The sequence below is a fragment of the Oncorhynchus keta genome, chromosome 36, assembly GCF_023373465.1.
Source record: "Oncorhynchus keta strain PuntledgeMale-10-30-2019 chromosome 36, Oket_V2, whole genome shotgun sequence".
Lineage (NCBI taxonomy): Eukaryota > Metazoa > Chordata > Actinopteri > Salmoniformes > Salmonidae > Oncorhynchus > Oncorhynchus keta.
Genome location: NC_068456.1, coordinates 12,740,820 through 12,757,190, shown reverse-complemented (window position 1 = coordinate 12,757,190; position 16,371 = coordinate 12,740,820). Strand labels below are relative to the sequence as shown.

At 42.6% G+C, this 16,371-nt stretch overlaps 1 protein-coding gene across 2 annotated transcripts; it reads left to right on the top strand.

Annotated features, from left to right (window-relative positions):
• Positions 1-2,954: 2,954 nt before the first annotated feature.
• Positions 2,955-16,314, top strand: si:ch211-125o16.4 (neuroblast differentiation-associated protein AHNAK). Of its 2 annotated transcripts, XM_052498497.1 has the most exons (6): positions 2,955-3,130; positions 6,274-6,368; positions 8,416-8,470; positions 9,098-9,221; positions 10,966-11,141; positions 11,305-16,314. In XM_052498497.1, exons 3-6 carry the CDS (start codon positions 8,468-8,470, stop codon positions 15,805-15,807), a joined length of 4,806 nt encoding a protein of 1,601 aa, XP_052354457.1. In that variant the 5' UTR covers positions 2,955-3,130; positions 6,274-6,368; positions 8,416-8,467; the 3' UTR covers positions 15,808-16,314. The 2 variants fall into 2 exon arrangements, with proteins under 2 accessions (XP_052354457.1, XP_035610106.1); XM_035754213.2 differs by lacking the exon at positions 6,274-6,368.
• Positions 16,315-16,371: the final 57 nt, after the last annotated feature.

The following is a 16,371-nucleotide window of genomic DNA, read 5'->3' as shown; positions in this document are numbered from 1 at the left end:
GTCAAGGCCTGTCCCGTGTGCTGCCAGGGCAAATCTTCTCACTTCCGCCCTCAAGGACTCCATCACCCTTTACCTGTTCCCCACCGACCCTGGTCCCATATCTCGTTGGACTTTATTACTGGCCTACCTCCGTCCCATGGTAATACTACTATCCTAGTCATCATCGACAGGTTTTCTAAGGTGGCCAGGTTCGTCCCCTTGACTAAGTTACCTTCTGCCAAGGAAACGGCTGAGTTGTCAATTAACCATGTGTTCCGAGTTTCCGACAGAGGTCCCCAGTTCGCCTCAAGGTTTTGGAAGGCCTTCTGCCAACTCATTGGGGCCACTGCCAGTCTATCTTCAGGGTACCACCCGGAGTCCAAAGGCCAAACCGAGAGGATGAATCAAGAGCTGGAAACCGCCCTCAGATGTATGGCCTCCAACAACCCATCCACATGGTCGTCCTTCATTGTCTGGGCCAAGTACGCGTACAACACCTTACGCTCCTCCTCCACTGGTATGTCTCCGCACGAGAGTCAGTTTGGCTATGCCCCTCCATTGTTCCCGGACCAGGAGGCAGAAGTCGGAGTGCCTCCAGCCTTGAAGTTCATCAGACGCTGTCGGCTTACGTGGAGGAAGACCCGTCTTAATCTTCTGCGTGCCTCACAGCAGTACCAACAACAAGCCAACAAATGTCGCCGTCCCGGGCCTATCCTGCACCCCGGCCAGAGCGTCTGGCTCTCCACAAAAAACTTACCGCTAAAGGTGGAATCTCGCAAGCTGTCCCAGAAATACATCGGTCCCTTTAAGATTGCCAGGAGAGTGAACTCCGTTACATATCGCCTGCACTTACCCAGATCCCTTAAGATTAATCCCACGTTTCACATTTCCTTATTAAAACCTGTTGTTTTTCCTCCCCTTGTCCCGGCAGGCAGACCTCCCCTCCGCCCCGTGTCGTCGGAGGCCAGCCGGCTTATACGGTCCATCGGATACTGGATTCCCACCGGGTGCAGCGGTCCTGGCAGTATCTGGTGGACTGGGAAGGCTACGGTTCCGAGGAGCGCTCCTGGGTTCCTGCCAAAGACATAATGGGCCCTGACCTCATTCGACAGTTCAGGGCCCTCCACCCCGAGAAAGCTGGTAGGAACGTCAGGAGCCGTTCCTAGGGGGGGATTCTGTCAGGATTTGGTCAGGATTGTTCCGGTTTTGGCCACTAGATGCCCCCATTGTGCGTTTTTGACCCTTTTGCTTTCCCTTGTTTCCAGTTATTATTTGCACCTGTGCCTCGTTTCCCTTGAATGTATTTAAACCCTTAGTTTTCCTCAGTTCTTTGCTCTGTGTTTGAATGTTAGCACCCAGCCCCAGCGATGCTGTGAACATTTGCTACTCCAGTTGGACTCTCTTGTGGTACTCTGTTTTTATTCTCGTTTATTTATTTTTGATTCTCTTTTGAGGCTTTTTTCCTGCTGTACCTACCTTGTGGATTTTCCTTTTCACTTGGAATTACTTTTGACGTTGTGGATTTATATTTTTGCATGAAATACTTTCCTTTTTACTTTATTATAACATCGTCTCAAGTACTGCTGTGTCTGCCTCATCTTCTGGGTTCTGCAGACTATTAGTGGCTCAGTTTGCTAAGTGACTGTTTCTCACACCGGAGACCCGAGTTCGTAACCGGGTCCTGACGTGTGAAAACGTTTGACTGGTACTGTATATCTTAAGTGGTCCCATTTTCATGAATTTGATGGTAAGCTTGACTCCCATTCAAAAACAATACGGGACTTGCACCAGGAAGTAGGCGGGACTTTCATAGGGTATTGGAAGGCTTGGTGAAGCTGTTACCATGCTTCACCTATCCAGTCCCTTCAGATATGCAAATGTTTTCAGTCTGACTATAAATCATATTATTGACAGATGTTATGTTGATTGTCTCTGAATGAAAATATTCAGGAAAGTATCGATCTGCATGTTACCCACATATCAATTGTTCACCACTCTGTCTTTCGATATCTTCAATGCAAGTAGGTTTTTGTCTCATCCTGAGATATCATGTTCACTTGCCAACACCCAATCAGGAAATTAAACCTTGAATTCAGAGGCATTTTTTTATAGCACTTACCACTGTAGAGAACAACTGTTTTCCTGGAGCTGAGCCCTACTCCTGTGATGCATTGTTCTAAAATTTTATTCATCGGCAGAGTGGGTAGGGCAATGACTCACTATGCTATGTCTGGTTTTGGTATGGTGCACATAGTAAGCATAACTCTGTAATTTCATAGTCTATGGCCTTATGTCCCACCTGGGACAAAGTGGAATCTGTAAGTATAGTAAATCACAGTATACAGTATGATGATGATGATGTAGTGGAGGGGTTGATGGGTAGAGGTAAGATGCCTGCCATGTACCAACTGTATGGACACACAAACCCCCAAAGTTGAAATAACAAAAATACAAAGACCTTTCATTAAATTAAAGATAATTAATCAACTTTTTGAGAGATCACAATGAAGTTCAAGCCTTTAAAAATAAGAACACCTCAGTCCCCCTTCATTACACAGGTCAGTTGGATACAGTAGGAGATGGCAAATACTGATGAATGGAATCTCTTGATTCCATTCATTTTTCCAGAGCTCTGTGTGTGTGTGTGTGTGTGTGTGTGTGTGTGTGTGTGTGTGTGTGTGTGTGTGTGTGTGTGTGTGTGTGTGTGTGTGTGTGTGTGTGTGTGTGTGTGTGTGTGTGTGTGTGTGTGTGTGTGTGTGTGTGAATGCATTAATTTGTTGATGAGTGTAAGTGTATGTTTTGCAACTATTGCAGGCCTCTGTTTCTTTTCTCTTTGTAAACCTGGTTCAGCCTGTTAAGGAGGAGTGGTGTGTACTTCTCTTATTCATGACCTATCACTCTCTTCGCAAGTTTCGGTTGTCACCAGCCCTACAAATGTGTATGTCATGTCCCTCTCCCTGTGAAAGGGTTCAGGGTGGGGGTTGGGGTGGCACTGAGGAGCAGGTCTAGGTGTAGCCTAACCTGTTCTCCAGCTCAGGTGGTGGTCAGAGAAGGCATTTAACTGACAGATCCTCTTAAATTGACAGAACAGCTGAGGTACAGAGGAGACAACATTGCCTGGGCTTTTGGAGGACTCTAAGACGTTGACAAGGTGAGTCCTTCCCATCCTATGCCCTAATCCGAGCCCAGCGAAACCCCAGCATACAAAGATGACCTTTATAAGCCTTCTGTTGCCATAAGAATGTGATATTTAACATTGTCGTTCGTGCTTATGGTACAACAGCACGAACAGTTGTTCATCATGCTGTGTTGAAACTAGTAATGGATTTATAGTTTCTGCAATTTTATGAAATTCTTTTAGTTTTATATTTTAAATGTTTTGCTAAACAGATTAAATGGTCCCTCATGAAATTGTCTTGACTTAAATGTACATGAGCAGGTGAAGGTAGCAAATCATTTGATTCGTGTGCCCCTACGACTTGATTTGTGTGGTATCGACATTTGTGGGTGGATGTAGGGTCATATTCCAGTAATGTATTTTGTCACATGGGTTATTGTTGTTGGCTGATTGTTAATGAACTTGGCGTCACCCTGAAAGATTGTTTGTCAAAATACCTTGCCCAGAACTGTAGATTGATCAATGATTGGTGAAGTGGATTTTGCTAGTGTGGTACTATTCATCAAACATATAGGGCTGGTTTTCCAGATGCACATTAAGCCTAGTCCTGGAATAGAATTCTCCATTGAGATTCTCCAGTTGAGCACGCTTTTTAGTCCAAGCTTAATCTATGTCATGGAAACATGTGTATTGTGTATTTTATAGTACCCTTGTTACTTTATATCTCTGAGGTGTTGCTGTTGCATTACATTCTTCATAGTGGTGAGATGAGAATGAAGCCACCATAACATGATTAAAAGGTATACAGCATTTCAATCATTGTCTCATAGAACTCATTTTACACATTTAATGTGTTGCATACCAAGCCAAGCCATTCATGCTGTATTTTTGCTGGTCTATGAAGCCACAATTATATACCCACAACTATTGACTTGCTTCAACTGCCTTATATCTTCTTTTACTTCTAATATTTATCCTAAATTGAAAAATAAGTTTTTTCCTTTTCATGAAACAGAGAGACCGGTTAAAGTTGTAACCAAACTTATGTGGCTTCATGTTTGACATTTTCACAGAATGCATTTGTGGTGGTGTAATAATGTATTGTTTTGAAGCCAATATCATGACATTCATAATTCCACTTACACCATTTCTTCTTTCTGACATGCTGCCCACCCAAATCCTCATTATCACAATGCAGGTGAATGTATTGACATTCATTGAGAGTAGTGTGTGTGGCAGTGTGTGGCTGTGGTAGTAGGTATGGCATGTAAGCTTGCATGTGTCTCAACCAACTGGTTTGCAATACATTCCCCTGAGCGTCCTGGCACGGGGCCATGCCTTGGATTCCTGAGGCGTGAGGCTGTAGGTGGGTGTCGCTGTCACTCTGTCAGTCTGGCAGCAATAAATTAAAGGCAGAGAGCTTTGACAAGCTTTAGCGTGGATATGAAGTATTATTGTCATTATAAACATTAAGAACACCTTCCTAATATTGTGTTACACCCCCTTGCCCTCAGAACAGCATCAATTTGTCAGGGCATGGACTTTACAAGGTGTCGAAAGCGTTCCACAGGGATGCTGGCCCATCTTCACCCCAATGCTTCTTACAGTTGGTTCAAGTTGTCTGGATGTCCTTTGGGTGATGTACCATTCTTGATACACACAGTAAACTGTTGAGCATGAAAAACCCAGCAGCACTGCAGTTCTTCACACAAGCTGGTGCGCCTGGCACTTGTCTTGCACACATCACATACATAATCCATGTCTCAATTGTCTCAAGGCTTAGAAGTCTTTCTTTAGCCGGTCTCCTCCCCTTCATCTACACAGACTGAAGCGGATTTAACAAGTGACATCAATAAGGGATCATAGCTTTCACCTGGTCAGTCTGTCATGGTAAGAGCAGGTGTTCATAATATTTTGTATACGTAGTGTATAGTATAGTCCGGCTATTCCCAAACTGAGGTATGCGTACAATGCCGTTGGGGGTACTGCCCCCTTACCCGTGAAAGCACCGAACAACAGACAGGGACGTTGGACAATCGAAGAGGCGCAAATATGATGAGAAATACATTGATTTGGGGTTCGCTTATATTGGGAGTAATGCCTTTCCTCAGCCATAGTGTGTTATATGTGCAAAAGTACAATCTCACAACTCGATGAAACCTTCACTCTTGTGCAGACATTTAGAAACTAATCATGACAATTTGAAAAATAAGCCATGGGAGTTTTTTGAGCGAGAATTAAGACAACTTTCAAGTAGTAAGACATGTATAAAAGCAACAGATACCATTAATAAGAAGGGGCTAGAAGCGTCTTATATGGTGAGCTACCGAGTGGCTTGGACAGGCAAGCCTCATACTATTGTGGAGGACTTAATTCTTCCTGCTGCCACGGATATGGCTGGGGAAATGCTGGGGGAAAAGGCCAAAAAAACGATGTCTTCATCAAACACTGTTTCACGATGCATCAGTGACATGGCAGGATATGTTTTAAAACAATTCCTGCTTTGCATACAAGCCAGTGAATTCTATGCGTTACAGATGGATGAGTCAACAAACGTGGGGGCCCTGGCAAAGCTCCTGGTGTATGTCCGTTACGTTTATGGGGGGTCAATTAAGGAAGACATCCTCTTCTGCGCACCACTGGAAACCAGGACCAGAGGAGAGGATATTTTTAAAGTACTGGATAGCTTTGTGACATCAAATGGACTTTGGTGGTCAAGATGTATTGGTATCTGTGCTGATGGTGCAAAAGCCATGACAGGGAGACATAGTGGAGTGGTAACGTGTGTGCAAGCAGTTGCTCCCGACGCCACTTAGGCACACTGCAGCATCCACCACGAGGCTTTTGCTGCCAAGGGAATTCCTGGCAGCTTGAAAGACGTTTTGGACACTACAGTGAAAATGGTTAACTTTGTTTAAAGCAAGCCACTGAACTCTTGTGTATTTTCTGCATTGTGCAATGATATGGGCAGCAACCATGTAACGCTTTTACAACATACAGAAGTGCGCTGTCTATCAAGGGACAAAGTATTGACACGTTTTTAAAAAATTGAGAGTCGAGCTTAAAGTTTTCTGACCATAATTTTCACTTGTCTGACCGCTTACATGATGACAAGTTTCTCACACGACTGGCCTATCTGGGCGATGTTTTTTCTCACCTGAATGATCTGAATCTAGGATTAGAGGGACTCTCCGCAACTATATTCAAAGTTCGGGACAAAATTCTGGCTATGATTAAGAAGTTGGAGCTCTTCTCTGTCTGCGTTAACAAGGTATGTGCATCCTTTCAAGCACACCCTTCTCATTAACCTGTGGTGAGTTATTCACAATTGTTGATGAACAAATAAGGTAACGAGCTCTGTCACCTCCCATGAGCCGGGTTGTGACAAAAACTCACACTCGTTCTTATGTTTAAAAATGTATCGTATAGTGTGTGTGTGGCAAGCTTACAGTGATGGCAAAAAACAACATTTTAGAGTGTGCTGACCCTGGTGCTAGAGGGGGTACGCAGCTGGAGGTTGAATGTTTGAAGGGGTACGGGAGTATAAAAGTTTGGGAACCACTGTATTGGAGAATTTGGCTGTACATCCAACCGGCCTCACAACCGCAGATCACGTGTTACCACGCCAGCCCAGGATCTCCACATCCGGTGTCTTTACCTACGGGATCTGGAGGTTGAATGTTTGAAGGGGTACGGGATGATAACAAGTTTGGGAACCACTGGTATAGTCCAATTTCTATTTTGGTTGGTTGTTGCATGTTATGATATGATAACTCCAATATTGATGTGAGAATGTAGTAATAATGTAATATGTAGTATTGTTTAGAATGATAGTTGTCTTCCCCTTTATTGAAATTAGTGGCATTCCTAGGCCATAACACATCTTTTGTGTGATGAATTGTTTATCATTTTGTATGAGTGGGGTTAGGGGTCTTGAGATGTAGCAAAGTTCTAGGAAAGACTATTCAGTTGAAAGTCTGACCAGAGAGATGCATTAACTCGGTTCTAAAGTGTTGTCACCTGCATAAAAAGTAGTTTTACTTCAAAGAAGTGGTATGCGTTTGTGTGTGTGCACGCATGTACATGCATGTGTGGATGTTTCACCCAATGGGCTCGGAGAGGATGTGGTTTCCTGCTAGCTACACCTCTAAAAAGTTGCACCAGTTATATCAACACATACAGATATTATTATAATGTGAGGAAGTTTTGTAATTATACTGAACAAAAAATAAAATAAAAGGCCACTAAAATGTGCACAGATATCTCAAGTTTTGAGGGAGCATGCAATTGGCATATTGACTGCAGGAATGTCCACCGGAGCTGTTGGCAGATAATTTAATTTTCATTTCTCTACGAGAAGCCGCCTCCAATGTCATTTTAGAGAATTTGGCAGTACGTCTAACAGGCCACACAATAGCAGACCATGTGTAACCAAGCCAGCCCAGGACCAACACATCCAGCTTCTTCACCTGCTGGATCATCTGAGACCAGCCACTCAGACAGCTGATTAACCTGTGGGTTTGCACAACCAAATAATTGCTGCACAAACTGTCAGAAACCACCTCAGAGAAGCTCATCTGCATGCCCGTTGTCCTCACCAGGGTCTTGACCTGACTGCAGTTTGGCGTCGTAACCGACTTCAGTAGGCAAATTCTCACCTTTGATGACCACTGGCATGCATGTGTGCTCTTCACGGATGAATCCCGGTTTCAACACTCCCGGCAGATGGCAGACAGCGTGTGGGCGAGCGGGTTGCTGATGTCAACATTGTGAACAGAATGCCCCGTGGTGGTGGTGGTGGTGGTGGTGGGGTTATGGTATGGGCAGCCACAATCAACAGCCTGATCAACTCTATGCGAAGGAGCTATGTCACGCTGCATGATGGCAAATGGTGATCACACCAGATACTGACTGGTTTTCTGATCCACTCCCCCATCTTTTTGTTTTAAAGGTATATTTGAAGAATAGATGCATATCTGTATTCCCAGTCCATAGATTAGGGCCCAATGAATTTACTGTAACTATAACTCAAAATCTTTGAAACTGTTGCATGTTGTGTTTATATATTGTTCAGAGTAGTAACTACAACAATTCCACATTTTCATTGTAGAACGGTACCCTACAATAAAAATAGTTGAAAATATTACGTTGAAAATAGATTTTTCATTATTCTGTCACAAAATGATAGGAGAAAATTGTCCTTGAAGATGTTTCAATGTCCATTTTAATGTAGTGCAAGATAAAACACTGTAAGATAGTTTTATATCTGCTTCTTAAACCACATTATTAACTGCATCTCACTACTTTTGTTTTTACAGGTTATAGTGAACATTTTTCTTGATATGCTGCTGTAAATATACTTCAGAAATCATGGTGAGTGAAATACTTTATTTATACAGTTTCCTGACATTTCATAACCTTTCATGCTTCCCATTAAAGAGGCAATCTGTGATTGGTACATCCATTTTTTTTTACTTTTAAATTAATTATACCCATTGATTCATGAAGAATCTAACTTAAAAAGCTTCATTAGCTTAGTTCCACTGTCATACCCCATCGGGAACCCAAAATATATACATGTATTTTGCTACATTGTTAGTAAACAATTGATTTATAAACCAACCATAGCTTTCAACCATGTTAAAACTATACTTTTTATATCATGGTTGGTCAGTCCTTGCATCCATTGCTCTGTCAATGAATTTGAGAGTGGTTTCATTTCTCTAGCCTCACCCCTCAACTTTTTTTACAAAAACAGTGTTTGAAATGCAGATTTTCCCTTTAAAAGAACAGAAGCATTGAGGAAGTATGTTCTCCTAAAAACAAGCTATGTATCCTGTTGGAAATCAGATCCTAAAACCATGCAAATATTTTGTCTTACCAGAGTCTTTGAATACTGCTCACATACTAATGTAACTGTTACAAACAGTTGATGCTTAAACTTCATGATAGTGACTACAATTGATTTGATTTAATTGTATTTCACTGTTGACATCTTAGAATGGGGAAAGTCAGCAAAGACGTTATTCCGAAAGCCTGGTCCTGGAGGATTCAGACAGAGGAGGAGTTGTCATCACTGGAATCACAGACCCTAGAGTCACTAATAAGAGTGGCTTGAAAGAAGGTAAAGTGTCACAGATCAGTTAATTTCTACAACAACAAAAAACATTCTTAATTATAAAATGTAAAGGATATGTACGTTTTGTTATTGGTTGTACATACAGTGAGGCAAAAAAGTATTTAGTCAGCCACCAATTGTGCAAGTTCTCCCACTTAAAAAGATGAGAGAGGCCTGTAATTTTCCTCATAGGTACACTTCAACTATGACAGACAAAATGAGAAAAAAAATCCAGAAAATCACATTGTAGGATTTTTAATGTATTTATTTGCAAATTATGGTGGAAAATAAGTATTTGGTCACCTACAAACAAGCAAGATTTCTGGCTCTCACAGACCTGTAACTTCTTATTTAAGAGGCTCCTCTGTCCTCCACTCGTTACCTGTATTAATGGCACCTGTTTGAACTTGTTATCAGTATAAAAGACACCTGTCCACAACCTCAAACAGTCACACTCCAAATTCCACTATGGCCAAGACCAAAGAGCTGTCAAAGGACACCAGAAACATAATTGTAGACCTGCAACAGGCTGGGAAGACTGAATCTGCATTAGGGAGGCAGCTTGGTTTGAAGAAATCAACTGTGGGAGCAATTATTAGGAAATGGAAGACATACAAGACCACTGATAATCTCTCTCGATCTGGGGCTCCATGCAAGATCTCACCCCATGGGGTCAAAATGATCACAAGTGAACGGTGAGCAAAAATCCCAGAACCACACGGGGGGACCTAGTGAATGACCTGCGGAGAGCTGGGACCAAAGTAACAAAGCCTACCATCAGTAACACACTACGCCGCCAGGGACTCAAATCCTGCAGTGCCAGACGTGTCCCCCTGCTTAAGCCAGTACATGTCCAGGCCCGTCTGAAGTTTGCTAGAGAGCATTTGGATGATCCAGAAGAAGATTGGGAGAATGTCGTATGGTCAGATGAAACCAAAAGATACATTTTACATTTTTGGTCAACACTCAACTCGTCGTGTTTGGAGGACAAAGAATGCTGAGTTGCATCCAAAGAACACCTACTGTGAAGCACGGGGGTGGAAACATCATGTTTTGGGGCTGTTTTTCTGCAAATGGACAACTGATCCGTATAAAGGAAAGAATGAATGGGGCCATGTATCGTGAGATTTTGAGTGAAAACCTCCTTCCATCAGCAAGGGCATTGAAGATGAAACGTGGCTGGGTCTTTCAGCATGACAATGATCCCAAACACACCGCCCGGGCAACGAAGGAGTGGCTTCGTAAGAAGCATTTCAAGGTCCTGGAGTGGCCTAGCCAGTCTCCAGATCTCAACCCCATAGAAAATCTTTGGAGGGAGTTGAAAGTCCATGTTGCCCAGCAACAGCCCCAAAACATCACTGCTCCAGAGGAGATCTGCATGGAGGAATGGGCCAAAATACCAGCAACAGTGTGTGAAAACCTTGTGAAGACTTACAGAAAACGTTTGACCTCTGTCATTGCCAACAAAGGGTATATAACAAAGTATTGAGATAAACTTTTGTTATTGACCAAATACTTATTTTCCACCATAATTTGCAAATAAATTCATTAAAAATCCTACAATGTAATTTTTTGTTTTTTTTTCTCTCATTCTGTCTGTCATAGTTGAAGTGTACCTATGATGAAAATTACAGGCCTCTCATCTTTTTAAGTGGGAGAACTTGCACAATTGGTGGCTGACTAAATACTTTTTTGTGCCCCACTGTATAAGAAAACCCTTTTAAACCCTCCATTTCTTCTACTGTTTTAGGCGATGAGATTGTCGCTGCCACCATACATCTTAACCACCTTAATAAAGATGACCTGATGAAAATACTTAAGATCATGGAGCCTTACGAAGACAACATGAGTTTTGTGACAAAGCCGGATCTGAATGCCAGCGTCAGTCTCAGCTCACTGGACAGTGGTCTCAAAAGTCCCGGGGATGTACGTTTCCGAATCAAATTTACTTCATGATTTATGTCAGCAGTCATTACACTATGCTCAAGGTTTTTTAATTTCTGAACAATTATATTAATAATGTATTATGGATCAATACCTTAGTATTTGTCCATTGACTACCACTTAATTGCTATTTGATTGTCTACAGATGCTCAAAGATACCTACAGCAGAATGCAGCGAGCAGTTGAGGCACCATCTATTGAGGTTAATGGCCTCAATGGACAATTAAATGCAGAAGGCTGGTTGAAGAATGAAATCAATGGTCCCACTTTGAATGGGGTATTGCCCAATATGACATTGGACACACCTGGACCTGATGGAGGTGCAAAGTTCCCCACCATTGGAATGTCTGGGCCAGTAATGAAAGGAGAAGATCAGGAGGGCACCCTCACACACCCTAAAGTCAGTCTATCAACACCAGAGTTCAGCACGCCAGATGCTTCACTTGACTTGGAGAAACCTGAGGTTAAGACAAGTGGATTGATGTACAAGCCTCCAAAATTCAAAATGCCTCACTTCAAACTACCACAAGTAAAAGCCAACACGCCAAAGGGAGATGTGAATGTATCAGCAGATTTAGAAGGCCCTGGTTTCAGTGGAGAGCTAGAGACACGAGACCTGAACCTCTCATCCCCTGATGTGGAAATCAAACGCCCAGATTTGAATGGGCCAAATGCGGTCTTGAAAGCTCCAGCTGTTGACATAGAGGCTCCTTCTGGCAAATTCAAATGGCTTACACTCACAAAGCCCAAGTTTGGATTATCTGGACCAATAATGAAGGGACATGAAGTGGACATAGATGCTGACCTGTCTGCACCTGACATGAATCTCTCCACTCTAAACATTGATGGAGAGAGAAGCGCATCAGATGTAGACTTGAGTATACCAAAAGCTGAGGTAGATCTGCAAGCTCCAGATATCGACATTGAGGATCTCTCAAGTAAATTTAAATGGCCTCATTTAAATAAACACAAATTTGGTCTTCATGGGCCCAAAGTCAACTCCCCTGGTGTGGATGTTAAGGCAGATCTGGAGAAACCAACAGTTGATCTTTCTGTCCCAAAGATTGAGGCTGAAATGAGCAACCCAGATTTAGAACTGAATTTACCCAAAGCAGACCTCAGCAGCCCTGAGGTAGATGTAAAAGCCCATGTTGTTGATATCCATCCTCCCACTGGGAAACTTAAGTTCCCAACACTCAAAAAGCCCAATTTCAGGCTCTCTGGACCAAATATAAAATCTCCAGACATTGATGTTGATGCAGATCTGAAGGCACCTGACCTCAGTCTCTCTGTCCCTGAAGTTGAGGCAGGGCTTAACATGCCTGATTTGCACACCAATTTGCCAAATGCAGATATCAAAGGCCCTGAAGTAGACCTGAACGCATCAGAAGTGGACATTGAGCCTGTTTCAGGGAAATTAAAATGGTTTACTCTAAAAAAAAACAAGTTTGGTCTCTCTGGACCCAAGGTTAAGGGTCTCGAAGAATTGAATCTCGCCCCTCCAAACGTTGATGGAGAAATAAATGCACCAGATGTAGATCTTATTTTACCCAAATCTGACCTGGAAGGCCCAGAGGTAGATGTTGACACTGATGCCCATTCTGGAAAACTCAAGTGGTTCAACCTAAAGAAGCCCACAGCTGATTTGAAAGGTCCAGATGTAGATCTTCAAGCACCAGAGGTCGACATTAAGACTCCCTCTGGAAAGCAAAGATTTCCAACTTTAAAAATGCCCACAATTAACTGGACTGGACATAAGGTGAAGGGACCAAAGCTTGATGGTGATCTGAAGAGAGCAGAATTGGACCTATCAGCTCCCAAGTTTGATGTGAATTTACCAGGAGCAGATCTCCAAGGCCTTGATCTTAACCTCTCCACACCATCAACTACAGCAGACATTGCTGTTCCAGATGTAGATCTTCAGGCACCAGAAGTTAACATTGAGACACCCACTGGAAAGAAACGATTTCCAACTTTAAAAATGCCCAAAATTAACTGGTCTGGACATAAGGTGAAGGGACCAAACCTTGATATTGATGCTGATCTAAAGAAAGCAGATTTGAACCTCTCAGCTCCAGAGGTTGATGTGAATTTACCAGAAGCAGATCTCCAAGGCTCTGATCTCAACCTCTCAGCACCAGCAATTGAAGGAAACATCACTGTTCCAGATATCAATGTCAGTTTGCCTGAAGCTAACCTCGAAGGACCAGATGTAGATTTAGACCTTGATGCTCCCTCTGGAAAATTCAAGTTGCCAAAACTAAAATGGACAAAAATAAGAAAAGTAAAAGGACCAGAACTTGATGTTGATCTTAAGACCCCAGAATTAGCTGTTGATGTTAATTCACTTGAAGCAGATCTGAAAGGACCTTGTCTCAACTTGAAAACAACAGATCTCAACCTTTCAGCACCAGCAATTGAGGGAGACATTGCTGCTCCAGATTTCAATATCAGTTTGCCTGAAGTTGACCCAAATGCTCCCTCTGGAACATTCAAGGTGCCAAAATACAAACCCCCCAAATTCAGTGTAACAGGGCGAAGAGATAAAGGACCAAACCTTGATGCTGAGCTAAAGGCCCCAAAATTGGATGTCTCTGTTCCTGATGTGGATGTCAGTTTGCCAACTGCTGACCTCCAAGCCCCTGTAGTTGAGCTGAAAACACCCGACCTGGACCTTTCTGCTCCAAAGATTGAGGGAACCATCGCTGCTCCAGATTTGAGTGTCAGTTTGCCTGAAGCTGACATCAAAGGTCCAGAGGTAGATCTCGACACCCCAGAAGTTGACCTTGATGCTCCCTCTGGAACATTCAAGTTGCCAAAATTCAAACTCCCCAAATCCAGTTTAACAGGACCAAGAGTTAAAGGACCAAACCTTGATGCTGAGCTAAAGGCCCCAAAATTGGATGTCTCTGTTCCTGATGTGGATGTCAGTTTGCAGACAGCTGACCTCCAAACCCCTGTAGTAGAGCTGAAGACACCAGACCTTTCTGCCCCCAAAATCAAGGGATCTATGGCTGCTCCAGATTTCAGGACCAATTTGCCTGAAGCTGGCATTAAAGGTCAAGCAATAGATCTTAAAGCCCCAGAAGTTGATCTTGATGCTCCCTCTGGAACATTCAAGTTGCCCATATTGAAACTCCCCAAATCCAGTTTAACAGGACCAAGAGTTAAAGGACCAAACCTTGATGCTGAGCTAAAGCCCCCAAAATTGGATGTCTCTGTTCCTGATGTGGATGTCAATTTACCGACAGCTGACCTCCAAGCCACTGTAGTAGAGCTGAAAACACCAGATCTCAACCGTTCTGCCCCCAAACTTGATGGTGAAGTGAATGTACCAGAGATTAGAATGAATGTACCCAAAACTGATCTCAAAGGACCTGGACTAGTTCTAAAAGCTCCAGATGTAGACATTGATGCCCCTTCAGGCAAATTCAAATTGCCCCATTTTAAACTCCCCACATTTGGCCTTTCAGGTTCTGAACTGGAGGGACAAAACCTTGACGTTGAGACACCTGACATTAAAGTTTCAGTTCCCAGAGTTGAGAGTCGACTTGAAGCCCCAAAGGTAGATATAGCTCTACCTCAAGCATACCTCAAGCTATCAGATCCTAATGTTAAAAGTGATATCAGTGCTCCAGATGTAAATCTAAGTTTACCAAAAACGGACCTCTCGGGCTCTGAGGTAGAGTTGAATGGTCCTGATCTAAATCTCTCTACCCCAGGAATTAAAGTAAGTGTCCCAGACATTAAAGGCCCCGAGGCCAAGTTTAAAGCTAAAGACGTTGACATTGAGACTCCCTCTGAAAAACTGCCACATTTTAAGATGCCAAAGTCTGGTCTCTCGGGGCCTAGAATAAAGGGCACAGAATTTAATGCTAGTGTAAATGTAAATACACCTGATGTGGAAGTTTCAGTCCCCAAAAAGGAGGGAGAGATTAGTACCCCTGAACTGAGTCTCTCTGCTCCTGGCATTGAGGCCAGTGCTGACATGCCAGATTTGGATGTAAATGTACCAGAAGCTGACCTCAAAGTAGATGTTGAGGAAGAGGGAGACACTCACAAAAGTAGATTCAAATGGCCATTCAAGTGGCCAAGCTTTAACTTATCTGGCTCAAAAGGTAAAGATTCTGACATGGACGATGAGGAAGAATCAAAGCGTGATCAGGTGGAGGTGCCAATGTTTACATTTCACAGACTGCCACAGAACAACAAGATTGAGAGTGCATTCCAAGATGCTGCCAAGGCCCTTGGTGAGCCGATGGACACGCCAAAGCTTGAAGGAGGCCTTGAAACAGCTAGCGTAGAGGTCAGTTTGCCTAAAGTGAATGAAGGACAGAAGGTGACATCACCTTCAGGACTTATTAACATCATGGAGCGGTTGAATAGATTTAAAGCAAAAACACCCACAGCTAATGTCTCCCTACCAGAAGTGAAAGGTGAGCTCCATACCCCTAGCCTTGATGTCAGCTCTGCCTCAGACATAGATAGTTCCACTAAGCTTAAAAGAGGGACTTTCAAAGTTACAAAACCTGAATCTGGGATAGGCCTGGAATACCCTGTAGTGGACTCAGAGGGAAACGATAGCATGTCAATAAGCCTCTCCAATATGCTTGGTCTGAATATCAAAGAGCCCGATACAGATTATTGATAGTTTCCAGTCATGTGAACCGTACACTTGGGATAAACCAACATGATTGTAACTACTTTGTAAATACATCAATTTGTTCATGAGTTGACTCCATTTTAAGGATGTGTTTTGTCTCTATGTACAAACAAAACAGAAACATGTAATTATTTGGTTTGTCGATTCTCTGATAACTTAGTTAATCCATATGCTACTACATCTATATTCAAACAGTTGACAGCAAAATGAAGGAAAATATGCTCATTGGCTCTATGTGTACTCAAACGTATTTAAATTATGGTAATGTTTCCCAAATGCTGTTCACTTGGAAGTTTACTTATTTTTTTAAAATTTTTTTTAAATGCCTCAGTATTGTATATTTCACAATTCAGACATGTTTCACCCATAAAGGAGACAATCTTTATGGAAGCTGTCATCTTCACATTTTAAGCTAAAACAATTGTTGAACAGTGAAATGTAATTCTACTATTAATTTGTTATTTCCTACTCCAATAAACTCCAATGACTATATGACTCAATAATTTATTGATGATTGACTATAAATTATACTGTAATTGACTACAGCAA